The sequence below is a fragment of the Lates calcarifer genome, linkage group LG3, assembly GCF_001640805.2.
Source record: "Lates calcarifer isolate ASB-BC8 linkage group LG3, TLL_Latcal_v3, whole genome shotgun sequence".
NCBI classification, from domain to species: domain Eukaryota; kingdom Metazoa; phylum Chordata; class Actinopteri; family Centropomidae; genus Lates; species Lates calcarifer.
In genome coordinates, this window is record NC_066835.1 from 8,879,026 (window position 1) to 8,894,123 (window position 15,098).

The 15,098-nt window shown below is 41.3% G+C and overlaps 2 protein-coding genes across 9 annotated transcripts in view; one reads left to right on the forward strand and one right to left on the reverse strand.

The window, feature by feature from the left end:
* LOC108876960 (electrogenic aspartate/glutamate antiporter SLC25A13, mitochondrial) overlaps positions 1–9,941 on the forward strand; it is a 46,785-nt gene extending 36,844 nt beyond the window's left edge. For both annotated transcript variants that reach the window (XM_018666832.2, XM_018666824.2), the window contains 4 exons: positions 3,139–3,277; positions 6,748–6,906; positions 7,812–7,902; positions 8,918–9,941. In XM_018666832.2, the coding sequence (XP_018522348.1) occupies positions 3,139–3,277; positions 6,748–6,906; positions 7,812–7,902; positions 8,918–9,107 (579 nt within the window). In that variant the 3' untranslated portion in view covers positions 9,108–9,941. The remainder of the gene's footprint in view (positions 1–3,138; positions 3,278–6,747; positions 6,907–7,811; positions 7,903–8,917) is intronic.
* A 75-nt stretch (positions 9,942–10,016) lies between these two features.
* LOC108876973 (cytoplasmic dynein 1 intermediate chain 1) overlaps positions 10,017–15,098 on the reverse strand; it is a 51,578-nt gene continuing 46,496 nt past the window's right edge. For all 7 annotated transcript variants that reach the window (XM_051065880.1, XM_018666921.2, XM_018666903.2 and 4 more), the window contains 2 exons: positions 14,802–14,927; positions 10,017–10,850 (listed from right to left, as the gene is read on the reverse strand). In XM_051065880.1, coding sequence (XP_050921837.1) covers positions 10,740–10,850; positions 14,802–14,927 — 237 coding nt within the window. In that variant the 3' untranslated portion in view covers positions 10,017–10,739. The remainder of the gene's footprint in view (positions 10,851–14,801; positions 14,928–15,098) is intronic.

The window sequence follows — 15,098 nt, forward strand, 5'->3', positions numbered from 1 at the left end:
GAAATCACTGTAGTGTGCACTAGTATGAATCCTGCAGCTGCCTTGGAGAGCGTAGCCGTTCTCTATGCTTGTTATGCAAAACCTCAACTCTTACGCTATTGGTGTGAAAGCTCTATTTTGAAAGCCCAGTGTTAGATATATATATGTCTATCTGCCCTCTTGCCTCAACACAGAAACCCACTTTTTAATTTGTCTCTGTCCTCTAATTTGTGAGCATGAAGCTAATTTATTCCTGCCCCAGTTAAGATGGTGGGAGATGCAGTGTTTAAAATGTTCACTCTGAAACAGTCACATCACGCCACTGCATGGGCTGAGGAAATGAACTCTGAGCAGTAAAAAAAATCTGACCACAACAATGTATCAGTGAAAGGATACTAGACATTGACTGATGATAGAAGACTTGGAGAATAAACATGACTGTATTCAGGAGATGTCCAATTCTTAAATTGAAATCACATTTATCTTAAAATGAAAGGTACACCCTTGAAAGAAGCCCAGAGCCAGATATTATGTAACACTAAATTCAAGTTAAATCAATCAACAAATCATTGCCAGATGTCAAGTATCCATTCTATTGTATTTTTGTCAGCCTCAAACTTCACAACAATCCATTATTTCTCATTACTCTTCCGACTAAATCATATGTGATTTTTCTATTAACTGTTGTACAATTATACATATTACCTTACCCCACACCAGCTATCATTTAAATCAACAATTCCATGTGGTCTAATGTTCAAGAAGTAGAAAAGGCGCAATTTATGCTAAAAGCTGTATTTAACCTTAATTGCTGTAATTGGTATTTTTCAATGGCACAGGGCTAAAAATTACAGTGCACTGTTTGAACATATTAGGGTTGTGTCATATTATGCACCAACACATTGTAAAGCAAGCGTGAAAGATTACCGTGTAATATTAGGGCCTAATATAGTAATATTGTTGTGTTGGTGTGTTTTAAAGAATATTTCCTGTATTTCCATAATAATTTCCCTCATAAATATTGTGACTTCTAACATCAGTCTGTTTGTACCTGTTACCTGTACCTGTTAGGTGCACAGCCACACTTTTTTATTTACTTATTTATTTTATTTTTTTGGATGGTACTGGTTACACAGAAGACCTGTAGGAATCAGTGAATGAGCTGTGGCTACTGCTAACATTAGCAGCTTAACTGGCTAGACAGGGACATTAGCCCTCAGGGTGAAACAGAGCATGCCTAATTAAATTACATAAATAAGTCCTAATGGAGCTTGGCAGGAGAGACTCTGCTTCGACTGTAAACACAATCAAGTGTGAAAATGTCAATCTCATACCTGCGGTCATATTAATTTGCCTCGTTTTACTTAAGCAAGATGATGGCTTGAGTTGTGTTGTCAAATTCCAAGTAGTAAACAGATTTTCAGTAAAGACCAGGCCTTCTTTAGACAGGACTTAAATGTTGATAGTCTGCTCACTGTTTACTACGCTGGACCCTTATCACTCCGTTTTCCAGGTTTATGTGTGTCTGCTGACTCGACCACAGGTCAGCACAGACAAATTCCATGCGCACCTTTTGTTTCTGTTAACAAGGCTGTAAAAGAATGTGGATCCTCCTCTTGTCTCCGTCTACCTGTCTACCTGTCTACCTGCTCCTGCGTTTGTGTGGTTGTCATGCGCTCACTTAATTTATGACTGTGTTGGACTGTGTGTCCATACTGTCTGTGAGAATTCTGCGTTACCCAGATGAGTGCGTGTCAATTCACGTGCGCACATGCACACGCTTCATTACATTTGTCTCCTGGTCTGTGCGTAGAGAGGAGACAAAGTGCATTGAGAAAGCAGTAGCGGTGTTGGTGGTGGTGGTGGTGGTGGTGTTGGAGGGGAGGTGGGGAGGAGACGAGCTCCAGCCTGCAAGCCCCAGACGGGCTGGCTCCGCAGGGGCTGCACCCAGGCACAGAGCTGCCTTTGTCAGGGTAATTATCCTGACGCTCACCCTCCACTGGTGGAGCTACCGGTTGGTAGGGTGGCTAACGCACTAGCGCCACCATTCATCACTGGGGAAAAGCTGTCATTGTAGGAATATGGATCCAGATCATGTCTGACATATATGAAGTCACTGTATATATTGTGCATCAGAGGTATGTTTCCTATTCGTACTTCACTAAATCACTGAATTTAATCTCATCTTGGTGTAAAAGGATCTTATACACGCACTCTAACTCCGCTGTCGCTCTACAAGTGCATTACCCAACCCAACACCATTACCCTGATATTAAGACTTCCAGTCCCAGTCCCTGTGACGCTGCTTGTCTGTCCTGCCTCGATAGAATCTCCCAGCTTTCAGCAGCCGCTCGGGCCCCAGTCAGCAAGCAGGAGGGACAGGCAGACAAGAAGTGCCAGAGGAAAGAGAGGGAAAGAGATAGCCCAGGTATCTGCCAGTCCTCTCTGTGCATGTGTGTGTGTGTGTGTGTGTGTGTGTGTGTGTGTGTAAAGGAACCAAAGGATTATCCCATAGGAGTTAAATGAAGCCTGTCCAAAACAGGGAGACCCTGCCCAGTTCTTTAAACGCCTTCTGTTGACTGTAGTTGATGTATCAAGAAGATGGCAGCGGGCCAACAGGCTTGAAATACAGCAGGAAACTCAATAGGCTTGATGATATAGTGTTGTTTACAGTGGCAGACAAGGAGCCATCTTCGTCAGCCAGTCTGTCTTTCTCTGCTTTTCCCACTGTTTTTCTCTTTCTGTCAGCTTTGCTTTTGGAGCTGCCTCCCTCACCTGCTGCCGAGGACACAGATCGTTTGCATATGGAGAGACGTGATTTGTCTGGCATGTTGTGGTCGATATTTCACTCTTCCATAAGAGATCCAGTCTTTTGGAAGTAGTTTCTTTGGCGGTAACATCAGTTGATGCTTGAATATCTGGTTTGTGAACAGACAGTTGATGTTTCATATTGTGGCTAGAAAAGGAAAAAAAAAATGCTATCCATCTTCAGAGCCCAGAGCCAGAAGTCAAGGTCTGAATCCCCCAGAGCCCCATCACTCTTTCTCTGCTCTCCTTTCTGTTTATCCTTGTCTTTGTTTTCTCTTTCTGAGAGTCTGACTCTAAACCCAATATTATGACCTAAAGCACCTATTTCTCCCTCTAACTCTCTTCCTTCAGGGTTCCAAGGCTTGTTTTCTGCGGGACATCCCCTTCTCAGCCATCTACTTCCCCTGCTATGCTCACACCAAGGCTTACCTCACCGAGGAGGACGGAAGGATAGGGCCGGCCAAGATGCTGTTTGCAGGAGCTCTGGCAGGTAAAATACTTCCATGCCTACTGCCTGCAAACTCCTGCAGACAGGGGACAGGAAATTTTACCCACGCTATCCATAAAAACTGTCAAATCAAAAGCATCTATGTGTGCTTTATAAAATATTTTCCTTTAAATACCAAACATATACTGTGTGTATATACAAGAATAAGTAGAAATGAAAACAGGAAAATGGATAATTGCTTCCTGTTTTTTCTTTGTAAGTGATAAAAGTATATGTTCCTTGTGTACATCAGGTAATAATCCAGCTAAAATAACAAAAAAAAACTGACTCATGACTCAGACTCATTTGTACAGCCTGAAATAGAAAGAATTTATGGATTTATGAGATTAAGACAAAAATATTTCATTATGGGATCAGTCCTCTGGTGAGACTTTGAATAAATTATCATAATATAGTAGTTGTTTTAATCTCATGGTGCCAAGTGGAGACATTAGACACTTCTACTCTCTGCAGTTCATTTGTTTAGACTGTATAATCCCAGCATTTTAACAGTTTAGCCTTGTAGAGTGTGCCCATGGTTTTCTCTTAAAAATACATATGCTGTATAATATCTGACTGTCCATATTGAGCCAGAAAAGTCTGCCTCAGTCCCTGACGCAATGATGAGAGCCCTGAAGTTTCTGAAATGAAATCTCTGGTGTGAGCAGGTCTCACTCTTGCTTTCCCCTCAGACCTCCAGAAGCCGGCAGTAACAGTAGCAGAGCTCAGAGTTTGGAAGCCATGCAGCCCCTGACCGCAGGCTCCATGGCGGTAGCTGCTAATTAGAGCGCTGCTCAGTGATTGGGGACTGGGGTTTTGGAGCTCTGCTGCAGGGAAGCGCCTCACATGCCTGCCAACCAAGGGCCGGCAGGAAGACTTTCCAATCCTAATATATTGTACATACACATGCACGTATGCACGCGAGAAAGCACACACTCTTGTGCAAACATGCTTGTGCATACTTTATACATGTTCACGCTGCAGGAATGCATGCAGTCCTGTCTGTATATGCTTTAGTTTAGCCACAGCAGTGAGCTAACCAGAGGGACCAAAACATCCACTGATGACTTAACAACTTTATCCTCTGCATGAAAATATGATCTATCCAAAGCAGAGTTTAACATTGGATTTATCCTAAAGAAAACATTAATAACAGCCCAGTGCTCTCCTGCCAAGTTAAAAAGCTTTACAACATTTGCATAAAAGGCTTAATATTTGTTTTGAATCCTCAGAGATGTGTCAGCAGCACTCTCGTTTTGACGCAGAGGCACGGCACAACATGGAAAAATCATAAATCCAGCCTCCCTCCTCCATTTTTACTCCAGTTTCTCACCACAAGACTGGCAGCCACGGCCCACAGACTCCGAGCTGAAACGAGCCTCATGATTTCTTTATTTTTTTCGTTACTTCGACACATTTATCATCTCTCTTTCACATATATTTATCAGCGGTCGCAGCATTCTGGCAATTAGTGTTTTACAGTCAGCACAGGAAATTGAATTACACGCTCAGTTTGTACAGCATTATTTAGCTAGGCATTACTCTGCTTGGTGAAGAACATAGTGTTGGCCATCTCTAACTGACATCAGCTCTTTATGCGAGAAAGAGTTATGGAGGGAGTTTTTGGTATTACTAGCTGTGGGGTGTAAGGAATATCCTGAGAATGATCTCTACTATTTTTGGTGGAACCTTTACTTTTACCTTTACATGCCAAGTCAAATTTTGTCAACACTTTTGTGCCTGACAGGGTGAAGTAATGTTTTCATTCTTGTCATGTAGAGCTGAAACAGTCGATTTATACATCAGTCAGTTATTTTGATAATTGTCTGAGTTACTTTTCAAGCAAAAATGCCAAACATCTGCTGCCTCTAGCTTCTTAAATGTGGATATTTGCTGCTTTTCTCTATTTTCTATCAGTTTTAAAGGCACCCTGTGAACTTTCTGACCACTAGTGGTGCTGTAGAGCAATGTTTTTATGATCTAGGATGCAACGTGCGCGACACACAGGCTACAGGCGAACGTGAGCATGAGCATGTGGTGGCGCAATTCACATTAAGCTGTTACACTGAAGTACAGTTGGTGTCGTGACGAGCCAAACATGGATGTAAACAATGCATGATTTTAAATAGTTTTAAAAATTGTCTTTAAATGTTTTATGAGGAAGAAGATACATTCAGCACTTTTGTTAGATCTCATGGATTAACACTGCATTTTGTTGAGAAATACTGAATGCAAACAGAATTTTTCTTTACAAAAAACTGCATAGAGCATCTTTAACTGCATTTGTTTGGGTTTCAGACTGTTGCTTAGACATGAGACATTTGAAGACATATTATTTTTATAATATTTATTGGATGCAATAATATTGTCATTAAGATTTTCCAAATTGTACTTTTGCTATTTTGGTCCGTTTCTGTACTCAAGACATCTACTATGTCTTTATCCATCTTCTGTTGCTCTTCCTGTGGGTTCTTCCACTTTTTCCCCTGTTTAAGGGACTTTCAAAAGAAATGTTAAATATTTGGGGATGTAGTATCAATACAATATAAATATACCACTGCATGTTTGCCATTATATGATACACCACTGTGTCATTATTCTTCTCTTCAAATCTGCAATTTTTAGAATTTGGTTTTGCAGAGTCGGAGCTTCTACATCAGTTCTTCCTCTGATCCCTCATCCCGAAACTTTCATTTAACTATTCTGCACCACGTATTCTCAGAAAACCACAGGAAGCTTCCTCATTTCCTCTCCTCTCCTCTCCTCTCCTCTCCTCTCCTCTCCTCTCAGTTCAGTGCAGGTGGTCAGTCTCTACTGGGTGCCAGTCTGCTACCTAATGCCGAGTTGATCAGACTGGCTGAATAGCTCGTTTGGCCGTTACAAAAACCAAGAAGTCAGAGTAAATCGTCAAGAGGGCAGTTGATGGTAATGACCGAGCCATCAATGATTGAGCCCATTCATGGCTGAAGTGGCTGTAGAGGGGGCTCTGGAGTCACTCCCTCCAGTCAGCCAGTCACTTTCAGCGGCACACGGGGCACAGTGTGCATTGCTCTCATTACCGTCCATTGTCTGGACCCTTTCAAACGTCTGTAAGAAAAGTGGAGGAGAGAGGAAAGGAAGAAAAAAGGTAGAGATTAAATAATGGCCTCGCTGGTGGTATGGATTGGTTGATGGTGAAGTGATAGGAACTGGCCCCTACTTGTGTATAGTGTATGTATGTGGCAGACTTGCTGCAAGATGGTCAAGATCCAAGATGATGTGTTTTAAAAGAGGGAACAAAGAAGGCTAAAACCACTCTATCAGATGCAGTTACAATGATATGCAAGATTTCAGTCGATCGCTGATGGCTGCTTTCTTCAAATCATTCTCATTTGTTTGGAGCTGATTTTAAATATGTGTTCTATTTAGAATCAAACACTGTTTAAGAAAAAAAACATCACACAACTGAACAGCTCTTGCATTTTTCTGTCCAGGCATGCCAGCGGCCTCTCTGGTGACCCCAGCAGACGTGATCAAGACCAGGCTACAGGTGGCGGCACGTGCCGGTCAGACCACCTACAGCGGCCTGGTGGACTGCTTCTGGAAGATCCTCAGAGAAGAGGGGCCCCGCGCTTTCTGGAAAGGAGCAGGAGGTACAGTACAGTCACAAAGTCCAACATTTAATAAGGAAAAGAAGAGCTGTAGTGAATGTCACATGCAAAAGTCCCATTTCAGAACTCCACACTTTTACAGCTACAGTTTAATTTTCTTACTTCTGTCCAGATGCCATGAACAAAATGAGAGAAGCTCAAGCTGGATAAAAATGTATATATGCTTATCTGAGTTGCCGTCAGTTATTACCATGTGCTCACAAAATTACACTTTACAAGCAGAGGCTGTTACTTTTGAGGCTTTTTTTGGCCAGGGTTTCACCTCTCAGGCTACATGCAGGTTGACCTGCCTTCCTGGTGGATGTTGTTAGGCTGTAATCAACCTGAGAGAAGGACTCGAGAAACTGAAAAGAGCTGTTGAAAGTAGTTCCATCACCTTCTCAGGTGTCTGTGAGGACAAAAAAGAAGTCTTTCAAAATTATGAAGTAATGTGAATGTTAGTTTAGGCCGAGGCATAAACAATACAGGATAAACTTTCTTTTGCTGTTCAGTTTACTTTTTCTCACATAAATGTTATTTGACACTATATGTAAGGTATGTAGAAGTATATGTACTGTTGTACCTGATGTTTTTTTCTTTGGTTTTGTACTGTGAGATGCATGTTATATTTTTTGATATTTAATGAATTGTAGTGTTTTGTCATTTCATGTTACACTACCATTATTATAGTGAGTAAAATAACTAATTTAATCACAATTTATTATTTTCTTGATTGCTAAACGCAAGTAATAGCATTCATAATTTTTTAAAGAATAGTTTGGTTTAAGAACCTCAGGCTTAATTGTGCGCCACCACTCAGGAAACCAAACCTAAACCCTTGATTATATACTTGTGTAGATTAGTGTCCATGTGAATTTGAATAAACTCAGTTCTGCCTCCTCCTGCAGCTCGAGTGTTTCGATCCTCGCCTCAGTTTGGAGTGACTCTGGTGACCTATGAACTCCTGCAGCGCTGGTTCTACATTGACTTTGGGGGACAGTAAGTTTCACTCCGTTTTACCTTCGCATGTCGCTCAGTTGCCCATTTTGCTTTGTTGTTACTGTCGTCACAAAACTCTCAACCACACTAAAAATTCAATTCAATCAAACACCACCACCTCCTCGAAACAGCATGGTTCATTTCAGCGTACAGTAGCTGCTCTCGCCATGTGTCCTCCCTCCTCTGCGAGAGAGAAAGAAATGCCACAAGACCAAAAATAATTTCTGTGTGCATAAGCTGACAGGATGAAGCCCTCACTCAAAGCTCTGGATGTGACAATTTTCTAAAACTCGAGAATTTTTACCATGCCGTGATCAGAGCAGACAGCACCCATTTGACTTGTACATGTGCTCTTCTGGGATTGAAACACGTTCATTTTCCTGCTCAAAATAGGTCACTCTCAGGAATAATTTGCTAGTTCTCTAAAGTGAAAAAAGGTCCGTGGGGGGAGAACAGAGGCGGTGAACCTCTCGAGTGACTAAGAAAATGCTTCTTTTAATGGACAGCTGTTGCACACGCATGTATCGGCTGGATGGCTCATTGCTTTTACATGAAGCTGCCTTTCTCCCCAAGGCTCACTGCGAAACGAAATCAACTGCAGATCCAGTGAATATTCAGTGTGGTTTTGGAGTGAGTTCATCTGTGTTTCTTTGCTGTCCATGTTGGCAGCGAATCACAGAGCTCGGTGTGAAATCAGTGAGGGTTTTGATTCAGTTCTGCTTAAAGGGAGAGATGTTTACAAATGATTTTCTATTAAGATGTTTATTTGTGTGGTGAAAAGTGTTTAATGTGATAATATTAATTTAAGATTTAATAATAATAATAATGATAAAACTGTCTGCGCACGCTCACTTTCCTCACCCATTTGGTTAAAATAACATCTGCCACTATGTTGATGTTTAACAGTTCCCCTTTTTGTGTCTTGCCTCTCTCCTCCTCCTGTTTCTCCGTGCCTCTGGCTTCGTCCTCCGTCTGTCTGTCTGTCTCTCTCTCTCTCTCTCTACCCACACCACAGAAAGCCGGCTGGCTCGGAGCCCACCCCCAAGTCTCGGATCAGCCTGCCGGCGCCCAACCCCGACCACATCGGAGGCTTCAGGTTGGCCGTGGCCACGTTCGCTGGCATCGAGAGCAAGTTTGGACTCCATCTCCCACGCTACACAGTGGCAACAGCAGCAGCAGCAGCAGCCCCTGCAAACACCCCTTGAACTGCTCACTTTGTTTAGTCCATGGGTGAGGTGGGGGGTAAGTGAAAGAGAGGGCTTGAATGTTTGTAGTATTTTAAGTCACTTATTTAAAATTATTTATTATTTATCTTATATAGTAGTATATAGGCAGACATGTTAATTGGTGAGCCAGTTAGCATGGGTGATTTCAAGGAAACTCTTTGTAGAACTTGTGCAGTATTTGTTTTAACTTTGATTGACATTGTATAGAGTTGTATTATATTGGGGTTTTGTTTTTCATACAGTTTAGCCAGTACAGTATATGCACACAGACAGTAGAAGGGCTGGCAGATGTTGAAACACACCTTAACCGCTTTGGAAAATAGTATCAATAACTACATACAGCAGCAGCTTTTTCCAGTGTCTTCCTATTGTTGCTTTATAATCAAAAGCACATTCCTCATATCATATAACTGGCTAAAAAAATTATTGATCATAAATGTGGCACTTCTGTATATAGGAGATATCCAGAGACATATTTTCATATCTATATGGCTGTTTTGGTCCTGACTTGCTCATTTGATCAAATGTATCCACAAAAATTTGACCAATCAATACTTGAATGTAAAGACAGAGTGTAACATTCTGACTGTACAAGATGTTAACTGTTGTAAGATTATTTGGTTTCAGGTCTAAATGTATGCAGACGTGTAAATATCTGAAAGAGACAAAGAGCTGGCACCAACTGCACTTCTGTAGCGTGTCACGACTGAGTATTTAAAACTGTACAGTGCAGAGAATGTAGGAGTTACATATGGTGTGTAATAATCGTGCCTTACTGTACGTATGGCAGCAACGTGTGTACTGAGAGTAAAGAGAAACTTATATTAGTAAACTGAACGAATGCTGAGTTTTCATTCCCCTTTTTTGAACAAACAGAAAAGCAAGACATAGGTTCATCAGCTATGCTTTAATGGTCAACATAGCAGGGTTTAATAGCGAGCACTCTGCATTACAATATACTTCTTGTTAATTGTTACAGTTCATGAAAGAATATACAGTTGCAGCTCTTATTTAGAACAAAAGACCAGTGTGCCAAAACCACCACTGATTCTGTTTCTGACACCATGAAACACTGACACATAGCAGCCACAAAGCCTCACGTGTGAAAACGTCACCATACTAACTCCATTTTTATGTATTTGGAATATTTCAGGAATGTGTCGCATGCAGGCGTAATACAGAGAAAAGAAGCACAACATAAAGTGAACGTGACATAAAGTGGATACATGACTAGTCTATGGACCCTGCTGTATTTTTTACAGTAGTGCAAAGCGTTGTTACAGTACACATATCTTTGTAAGGCTATAAGACTGCCACTTTGTATATACTGTAGGCTCACGGGTTGCAAGCAACACATCACCTTAAGTCATTAACAAATAAATAAGGGTGGACAAATCAGTAGAAGTCAACAGTTCAACCATTAATAGGCAATTTGCATTTAGAGGGGAGCAAATGCAAAGATACGATAAAAGCGCGGCCTTGTTTGGACCAGACAGGAACATGAACATAAAAGGTACAGAAACGAAAGAGAAGTGAGTGAGAAGCTCATGCTACAGTGACACCAATAAAAGCACACCGGGTCTCTGATTCACTCCACTTTGGTTTGGAGTTCTATGAAGCCAGCTCCATAGGCCCCTCCTCCTCGCCGTCCGCCCGGTTAGCGCGGATCTCCATCAGGGTACGGGCGAAGCGTGCCCAGTCGTCGGTGTGAGCCACAGACAGCTGGAGGACACATCAGAGGAACACAGGTAACATGGCATTAAGCACTGGATGGACACATCTGACAGGTATGTAGGCACCACACCAAGATAACAGACCTCCTACTGTAGCTTCTTGCTATGATACCAAAGAATGACCTCTGAGGATGCATGAACACATTTATTTATATCATGGGAAATCAACAAAAATAGACAGTTCAGAACGAGGCTCAACTTCTGCTGCAATGCAATGTGTTGACCAACAAAATATATGCAAGCACACATTCCTGGTAAATTACTTGAAACATTAACAACATATTTCTACTGTTTGGATTGTTGCAACAGATAAAATGATTCCTGCTGTGATAACACTCCAGAGTTGTAAAATCATAACTAATACTATCATAAAATGTTGTGCAGTGTATAGCATTTGAAAAGACTTCCAATTCTGTGCTCTTTTACATTTCTGTGCTATATGTTTGTTTTTGCTATCGCTTTAGATCGCGTTAGAATTTACAAGACAAGATGTTAGAATACACCATATGGGCAGTGCTGCTTCAGAGACAGGACACTACAGTGACTCATCATAAAAAAGTGAAATAACAAAACGGCCTAGCTGGGCTGATAACATCTCCCTGACTGACTTTAGGGTGAAAAAGTTGGACCTCAAATTTTGACATTTTTCACTCCAAACGATGACCTGCCGCCTGACGCCAATATCAAAAATTGTGGTGTCAAGTTTTTCAAAGAATTCACTCAAAACCTGTCCAAATCCACTTCAAATGTAATAAAACATGCCCCTGAGTCATTTTTAGGTGAAAAATCTGGAAGTGAAATTTTGACATTTTTCACTCCAAACGATGACCCGCCGCCTGTCGCCGATATCAAAAATTGTGGTGTCAAGTTTTTCAAAGAATTCACCTCAAAACCTGTCCAAATCCACTTCAAATGTAATAAAACATGCCCTGAGTCATTTTTAGGTGAAAAATCTGGAAGTGAAATTTTGACATTTTTCACTCCAAACGATGACCCGCGCCTGTCGCCGATATCAAAAATTGTGGTGTCAAGTTTTTCAAAGAATTCACCTGAAACCTGTCCAAATTCACTTCAAATGTAATAAAACATGCCTCTGAGTCATTTTTAGGTGAAAAATCTGGAAGTGAAATTTTGACATTTTTCACTCCAAACGATGACCCGCCGCCTGTCGCCGATATCAAAAATTGTGGTGTCAAGTTTTTCAAAGAATTCACTCAAACCTGTCCAAATCCACTTCAAATGTAATAAAACATGCCCTGAGTCATGAGTCATTTTTAGGTGAAAAATCTGGAAGTGAAATTTTGACATTTTTCACTCCAAACGATGACCCGCCGCCTGTCGCCGATATCAAAAATTGTGGTGTCAAGTTTTTCAAAGAATTCACTCAAACCTGTCCAAATTCACTTCAAATGTAATAAAACATGCCCCTGAGTCATTTTTAGGTGAAAAATCTGGAAGTGAAATTTTGACATTTTTCACTCCAAACGATGACCGCCGCCTGTCGCCGATATCAAAAATTGTGGTGTCAAGTTTTTCAAAGAATTCACTCAAAACCTGTCCAAATCCACTTCAAATGTAATAAAACATGCCTCTGAGTCATTTTTAGGTGAAAAATCTGGAAGTGAAATTTTGACATTTTTCACTCCAAACGATGACCCGCTGCCTGTCGCCGATATCAAAAATTGTGGTGTCAAGTTTTTCAAAGAATTCACCTGAAACCTGTCCAAATCCACTTCAAATGTATTAAAACATGCCCCTGAGTCATTTTTATTTTTCCACTTCAAATGGCATAAAACGTCTCCCTGACTGACTGTAATGCTGACCTTACAACATTTCTTCTAGACTAGTAAGTAAACAGCTGTTAATGCTAACGTTGGCTATGTAGCAATAGCGGCAACTTACATACAGCACCTTTAACGCAGGGCAGATTTTGGTCTCAATGCTGTCTAAAGCCATGCTAGCAGCTCTGTGAGGCTCCACAATTGACCGCCAGACCAACATTATTCATTATGCTAATGCTCATCGTGTTAGCAATCTGTAAAAAATCTGTAAGAACTGCAGAGACCACAGGGCTAATAAAGGACCTGTCAAACTGAATGTTGTTGCTCTTTAAGTGTCTTGCTAGAGTCGTGCACTGTGGGAGTCAGAGTGATGGACAGAAGCCACGGCCGCCACCCAAGCTGTCTGCAACCGCTTTGCATGACCAGGCTGTAATTAAACAGGAACCAAGAGGAGGGAGGCAGCCATTTTGAACCCCCTAACCCCCCACAGAGCTAGGCTGGGCGCAGCAGGGGGCTCTGCCAGAACATCATCTATATGGTGCCTGTGCGACTTCAGCATTAGGAGCATTTTAACAGACTACACGCTTGAATGTCAGAGAAACACTGTTTCGGTTCTTTGTTGTCAAAATTAAAAAGTGCAGTGGGTCCAAAATATTTTCATGCCATTGAACAGCATCAGACCGCTGACCCAGATCTCCTGAGTTTTGTCCCACGGTAGAAAGACTTTTGTTTTATGATTTGGACTTAACATATAGGACAACACCAGACGAGGACCAATCAAAACAGTCCTAATCCCTGATGATAAATGACCTAAAACTAATTTGTACTGAATGAAATAATACTGAAATCAAAGTATTTGGTGTTTTGCTTTCCTGGATCCATCTCAAGGGTTGCTGTTGGTCCCAGGACCACACTACTCTGGATGGAGCTGCTGGCATTTTTTTTTTTTTTTTTTGCATGCTGTTCTTCTATTAGGAGTTCTGTGAAACACACACAGACTCTTGGAGTTGTAAACCTTCAACCAGCTCACTTTATGATGATCTCGTACCATCAACCGAGCGTGGAGGCCACCGGCTCAGCTGAACCTCTCTCCCAACTTACCACACAACAAAAAAGATGCTAAAATTAGCTGGGTGGCTAGGCTAATGCGCCCTCACATGGGGATCCTAACCAGAGCCCTCCAGGCATGACAGCGCATACAGGCACAGGCCAGGTGGTTGGCTGCTTTGTGGTGATGGCAAAGTCATGTGGAGGCCATTTTACAGGGACACGAAAGAGGGGGGAAAAAAAAAATCAAACACATACGTCCATGGCAATACTGACAGTTGGGTAAACATACAGGGCTACAAGACCTAAAATGGTTGGTTGTGGTACATTTGGAGGCTTTACTGTGAAAAAATGCACTTATTTCTACTCTTTTAATGCATGTCTTTCAACAAACTCAGTGGACCAAATATACATGAAACACCGTAGTACAGTATGCATATATACAGTAAGTATATATTTGTAAAATCCACATTCAGTCACTATCACATACATACATATCTCATACATCAGTATTATTTCACTCAGTACAAATTAGTTTCAATTTCTCTACTTGCAGGAGTTTTCCCCACCACATGACACTTTATTTTGGTAAAATCAGGAGAGAGGAAGGTATTACTGATGAGTTGTAACTGATGTTTCATTTAGAGAGACCAGTAACTCCAACTTCAAGCATTAAAATCCCTCAATCTACTGTAATACAACTTAATTGCAACACTGCAATAAATTTTGGTCACTGTATTTCACTCCTGCTTTTGGCATCTAGAGTGTAATTAAATCTTGATTGTTTGAAAACTGAAGCCCGCGAGAACCAGCAGCTCCATCAGAGCACTCAAAGTGAACCCAACAACAGTGTACTTAGCAGATTTTTTTTTTCCAAACCAGAGCAGGCTGCCTAAATATTAATGTTTTATGGGTGAAACACTTGAGTGCAACACTATTTAAAATGTCAAAGTTATTATTCTGTAATGATTAAAAATGAGCACTCACTCTGCTCTCTGCTTATTTCTGGGTACCAAAAAAAGACTTGCAGACATACAGTATGTTTCTGCTTTTACAGTAAATGCATTATGTTATTCATCATTTATAAATTGCATGATTATTATTATCCGTACCTCTCCAGTGTCATAGACCCAGACTCGGCCCTCTGAGTCACCCACAGCCACCTCCTTCCCTCCTGAAGACCAGCGTACTCTGTTAAGGGCGGACGCACCCTCGATGGTCACGCTAGCAGTTGGTACCTGGTGGAGCGATAGACAATCAAACAAAAATATCTCAATCAGTGGTATTTAAAGTTCAACACTAAGTATTCAGTCGCTAAACTATTACAGCCTTTCTTTGTTCACATCACCTACATCACACTGTGCAACCTCACTTTTAAAATAAGTGTAAATACTGTGTGAGCCGTTAAG